Source organism: Macaca mulatta, chromosome 7, assembly GCF_049350105.2.
Source record: "Macaca mulatta isolate MMU2019108-1 chromosome 7, T2T-MMU8v2.0, whole genome shotgun sequence".
NCBI lineage: Eukaryota > Metazoa > Chordata > Mammalia > Primates > Cercopithecidae > Macaca > Macaca mulatta.
The window spans coordinates 19,936,892-19,942,891 of NC_133412.1; the positions used below are offsets into that span (position 1 = coordinate 19,936,892).

Sequence of the window (6,000 nt, forward strand, 5' to 3'; positions counted from 1 at the left end):
TTTGTTAACTAATTTTTTAATTGAGAATGAGGTCTTGCTCTGTCACCTAGGGTAGTGCAGTGGTACAATCACAGCCCACTGCAGCCTACCTCCCAGGCTAAAGCTAAAGCTTTCCTCCCACATCAGCCTATTTTGTTAACTAAAAATAAATTAAGTTCCTGAATCCTTATCTCATGAAAGAAAATCCGTTCTGCAGAATAGTTCGTATAGAGTGGTCACACGAAATAGAGTCATGTGAGTGAAAGAAAGTTGTGGTTCTTTTTTCTTTCCCCCTTAACTTTACATGATACCGTGAAAGTGAAATTGTTTTTGGTGTTTCGATGTGTCACATGTAAAAGTCATACCTTGACCAGCTGTAGTAGCTTCACACCTGTAATCTCAACACTTTGAGAGGCCAAGGCAGGAGGATTGCTTGAGCTCAGGAGTTTAAGACCAGAGCAAGACCTAGACTGTACTAAAAACATTTAAAAATTGACTAGGCATGGTGGCATGTGCCTATTGTCCCAGTTACTCTGGAGGCTGAGGAGAAGGATTGCTTGAGTGTAGGAGTTGAAGGCTGCAGTGAGCTGTGATTGCACCATTGCATTCCAGCCTGGGCAACAGAGTGAGACCCTGTCTCAAAAAGAAAGAAAAAAAAGTCATACCTCACTGAAATCTCAGTGAACTTTAAAGTTTAGGGTGAGTTTTTAAGCTTGGCTCTCTGTTAAATCACTTTTGATGGATTTAATTGAAACAGTGGTTCACAAGATGCTTTAAATGCTGCAGTCTGGGTTTAGGCTACATTTACCTGTCATTTTAATTCAGATGTTGGTGTGGATGGTTATAGATTCGTTCCAAAGATCTTTGGAAAGGTTATTTCAGTCTCTCCAGGTTAGACTTAGGGTGTCTGAATCCAGATGAGATTCTGTGATTCAGTTCAGAGGACTCACACAAGGTCCAATCTTTAACACAGAAGAGCACTCTTTCATATTTCATCACATCAAAAAATGCCATTGATTACAGGATGCATCCCAGTTTTAGGCGTGTTAAACCATGAAAAAATGTGTTATAGAATTGATGAAATATTGACAAGGTCTTATATGTTACACCTTTGTCATGTTTATATACCAGGGTTTTTCCAAATGAATTTCATGTTCTGTTACTTCTTGCCCAACATGAGTTTTGTAATGTAACCTCACGTGGTTTCTTGGATTTTCTCACTGTGTCAGTTACTCCAAATGTAAAATGTTTAATTTTTATTAGAGTTACTTACCTTGTAAAATAAAGCTGATATCTTTCTTGTTTTTCAGGCTGACACCAACAAAGATCGTATTGATATTGCCAATGCCAGAGCAAAGAAACTCATTGACAGCTAAAGCTACTGCTGTTCTTCTTTATCATTTATTCACTTCCGTAGCTCCTCCTTGAAAGTTATTACCTTTTCAGAGTTTAAATTTTCGGTTCCACGCTCTTCTAATTGGGAGATAATATGGAAGAAGGGCCAGAGCAGTCACAGCCCTCCTTCTCTTTTGTTTTCTATTGAGGGCCAACCGCTGCTCGGCCTTCCTTCTAGTATTTTCTTTTTCAATTCATACTCTTAGATTGGTTTTCATATGTGATGTATAATGTTTTCATCCTCCTCATATACTTTAGCAGGTTCTTTTGCTTTCAAGTTTTGGAAGCATTGCCAAAGACAGCCATGAAGAAGGAAGCTGTAGAGGTGTTCTTTGTTGTTGTTGTTTATTTTTGCTTTTGTGGTAGAGGGAGGGACAAGAGATAAGAGGTTGTTACCTCAGTAAAAACCTTCAGGCCACAAAACAAAAAGTTGCATAGCCACAGCGAAGATATAGTTAAATATAGTTTTTGATTTAAGTTGCGGTTATAGCCAATTTAGGCTAATGCTTGATTTTGGAGCTTTTATACACAAAATTTTTGTTAAGCATCACAGTTTTGCAACCTCTGCTCCAAAGAGAAAAATAGAATGAGTTTTCTTTCTTTCTTTTTTTTTTTTTTTCCTGAGTCAGAGTCTTGCTCTGTCACCCAGGCTGGAGTGCAGTGGCGCGATCTGGGCTCACTGCAACCTCAGCCTGCTCGATTCAAGTGATTCTCCTGCCTCAGCCTCCTGAGTAGCTGGGATTACAGGCGCATGCCACCATGCTCAGCTAATTTTTGTATTTTTAGTAGAGACAGGGTTTCACCACGTCAGGCTGGGCTTGAACTCCTGACCTCGTGATCCACCCACCTTGACCTCCCAAAGTACTGGGATTACAGGTGTGAGCCACCGTGCCTGGCCAAGTTTTCTTAAAGTGAGCTTAATTTCTGAACTCTTAGTGATTCATATATGTACATAAATCTGTGATCCCATTTCTTATTGCACCATTCAGGAACACTTTGTATAAATGAGTGGCTTTTTATTTCATACTATTAGTAGTATCATGGTTCCATTACAGGCCTATTAACCTCATACATTGTCATTAGTCTTTGAAGAAAAAATATGTAAATATATATGTGTAACAAGAGAATTTCTCTCTAAAGCAAGGGCTTAAAATTTTTTGGAAAAGTTTGACAAAGTATACCACATGAATTCAGATTTACCTCAATGCTAAGAATTATGTTTAGTTAGGAAAAGGAAAGTCATTTTGATCTCAGGTAGAAAAGTAGATTGCTTTGAGTTTTATGTAGCTTTAGACTTTAAAAAGTTAGAATTTATTCTGTTACTAAAAATTATTTGAAAAAATTATGCCTCTGGTTTAATTGTTGGTGATTACACACTGTCTTTCTCTTACCCTTGTGTATTGAATTATGTCCATAATCAAGTTGATGTGGATCCTGAAAAGTGTTAAGAAAATCTGATTGGTATTTGTCACATTTATTTTAAAATTAGCATCTGAACACTTCAAAGCTGTCAGTGTGAATTGGTTTCACCAATAACCACTGCTTGATCCTTACAATTAAAATTTTTAACTAACTAATGGTATTGTTCTTTCAAATAGGTAACATGTTTCTATGACTGTTATTTGGGGGAAAATAGTTTCATCAGCTCTCATTTAACAAATTAATAAAGCAAAGATCCATAGAGCACTACAACAGGAAGCTGCCTTTAGCATCTTTTCGGTATTTATTGAAAATATTGATAGGACTTAAACTTACCTTGCTAAAATTTGTTGTGAGGTTCATTTTAATCATTACTAGTCTTACTCACTTGAGCTTAAATACACTAGTGACTGGAAGGGTAATGGTTCTGTGTGAGAACTACAACTCACTGGAGAAGATACAGTTAATGTGGGAGCTTTCAAAGGCTAAAGTGGAAAATATTTAAATAAAGTGAGATGCAACTACACCCTCTATAATAGAAATGTTCCACATCAAAATGAGCGGTTTGGCAGGTGATGGTAAATGTGTAAAGTAAGAAGGTGTAAAACGGAGGATTGTGCTTTACCTAAATGCATTTCCTAAAACCATTTACCCAAAAAAAATTTTTAGCACTGTTCTGGATAAAGGAAATAGTTCTGAGAATACCAGCATGCTACACTCACAGTATAATTGGTTAGAAGCATGGGCTGAGGCATTATCTGAATTTTCACTCTAGCCGAAGTGACTGTAAGGTCATTTCTGTGCCTTAATTTGTCTGTAAATGTAGATTAATACAAGCATACCTCAGATACTGAGGGTTTCGTTCTAGACCACTACCATAAAGCTAGTGTTGCAATAAAGTGAGTCACATGAATTTTTGGTTTCCCAGTGCATATTAAAGTTCTGTTTATACTATTCTGTAGTCTATTAAATGTGCAATAGCATTATGTCTTTAAAAAACAAAGTATGTACCTTAATTAAAAATACCATGTGCCGGGCGTGGTGGCTCATGCCTGTAATCCTAGCACTTTGGGAGGCCAAGGCGGATGGATCACTTTACGTCAGGAGTTTGAGACCAGCCTGGCCAACATGGTAAAACCACATCTCTACTAAAAATGCAAAAATTAGCTGGGTTTGGTGGCACGTGCCTGTAATTCCTCCACTGAAGTCTCTTTTTTTGTTTGTTTGTTTGTTTTGAGATGAGGTCTCATTCTGTCGCCTAGGCTGGAGTGCATTGGCATGATCTCAGCTCACTGCAACCTCTGCCTCCTGGGTTCAAGCGATTCTCCTGCCTCAGCCTCCTGAGTAGCTGGGATTACAGGCAGGCACCACCATGCCTAGCTCATTTTTGTATTTTTAGTAGAGACAGGGTTTCACCACGTTGGTCAGGCTGGTCTCGAACTCCTGACCTTGTGATCCACCTGCCTCAGCCTCCCAAAGTGCTGGGGTTACAGGCATGGGCCACCATACTTGGCCTCCTGCACTGAAGTCTTGAAACGCTCAGTCATCCATGAGGGTTGGAATCAACTTCTTCTAAACCCCTGTTAATGTTGGTATCTTGACCTCCTTTCATGAATCATGAATATCCTTAATGGCATCCTTTCCAGAAGGTTTTCAGTTTACTTTGCCCATATCCATGAGAAGAATCACTATGGCATCTCTACCTTTATTCTTAAGCAATAAGACCTGGAAGCTGAAATGACTCTTTTATCCAAGGGCTGTAGAATGGATATGTTAGCAAGCATGAAAACAACACAACATTAATCTTGTACATCTTCATCAGAGCTCTTGGGTGACCAGATGCTCTGATGCTCACTATCAATAAGCAGTAAGATTTTGAAAAGAATTTTTTTTTCTGAGCAGTAGTTCTCAACAGTGGGTTTAAAATATTCAGTAAATCATGCTGTAAACAGATGTGTTATCCAGGTTTCATTGTTCCATTTATAGTGCACAGGTATAGTAGACTTAGCATGATTCTTAAGGCCCCTATATTTTCAAAATGGTAAATAAGCAATGCCTTCAGCTTGAAGTCACCAGCTCTATTAGCCTCTAACAAGAGAGTCAGTCTGTCTTTTCAAACAAGCTAGGCATTGGCTTCTCTCTAGCTATGTGAGTCCTAAATGGTGTCATTTTCCAATAGAAGGCAGTTTTATCTACATTGAAAAATCTATTGTTTACTGTAGCCACTGTCATCAATTATCCGGATAATGCTGCAGCTTCTCCATCAGCACTTGCTGTTTCATCTTACACTTTTATGTTAACAGATACAGCTTCTTCCCTTAAACCTCATGAACCAACCTTGGCTAACTTCCAACTTTTCTTCTGCAGCTTCCTCACCTCTCAGCCTTTATAAGCATTGAAGGGAGTTAGGACCTGTGTTTACTGGAGTAGCACTTTTAACTTCCTTCAAGAACTTTTCCTTTGCATTCACCACTTGGTTAATCGGTGCAAGAGGCCTAGCCTTTGGCCTGTCTTGGCTTTTTTTTTTTTTTTTTTTTTTTGAGACGGAGTCTTGCTGTGTTGCCCAGGCTGGAGTACAATGGCACCATCTCAGCTCACTGCAACCTCTGTCTCCCAAGTAGCTGGGATTGCAGGTGTGTGCCACCATGTCCAGCTAGTTTCTGTATTTTTAGTAGAGACAGGGTTTTGCCATGTTGACCAGGCTGGTTCAAACTCCTGACCTCAGGTGATCTGCCTGCCTTGGCCTCCCGAAGTGCTGGGATTACAGGTGTGAGCCAACACACCCAGCTATGATTCTTCTTTTCACTTGAATTTAGAGGCCATTGCAGGGCTATATATTGGCTTAATTTCAATATTCTGTCTTAGATTAGGGAGGGCCAAGGAGAGGAGAGTGATAAGGAATGGCTACTTGTTAGAGCAGTCAGAACACACATTTATCCATTAAGTTCGCCATCTGATGGCTTAGGCAAGAAGATGAGACCGTTTCTACAAAAAAATTTTAAAATTAGCCAGTTGTGGTGGTGCCTATCTATAGTCCAGCTACTCAGGAGGCTGAGATGGGATGATCGCTTGAGCCTAGGGGGTTGAGGCTGCAGCGAGCCATGATTGTGCCACTGCACTCCAGCATGGGTGACAGAGTGAGACCCTGTCAAAAAAAGTTTGCCATCTTATATTGGCATGGTTTATGGCATCCCAAAACAGTTAAAA

General features: G+C 39.4%; 1 protein-coding gene across 10 annotated transcripts in view; it reads left to right on the forward strand.

Annotated features, from left to right (window-relative positions):
- Nucleotides 1-2,948, forward strand: part of SNAP23 (synaptosome associated protein 23) — a 38,593-nt gene extending 35,645 nt beyond the window's left edge. For 9 of the 10 annotated variants that reach the window (XM_077938103.1, XM_077938108.1, XM_077938102.1 and 6 more), the window contains one exon: nucleotides 1,290-2,948. In XM_077938103.1, coding sequence (XP_077794229.1) covers nucleotides 1,290-1,355 — 66 coding nt within the window. In that variant the 3' untranslated portion in view covers nucleotides 1,356-2,948. 10 annotated transcript variants of the gene reach the window in all.
- The last annotated feature ends 3,052 nt before the right edge of the window (nucleotides 2,949-6,000 follow it).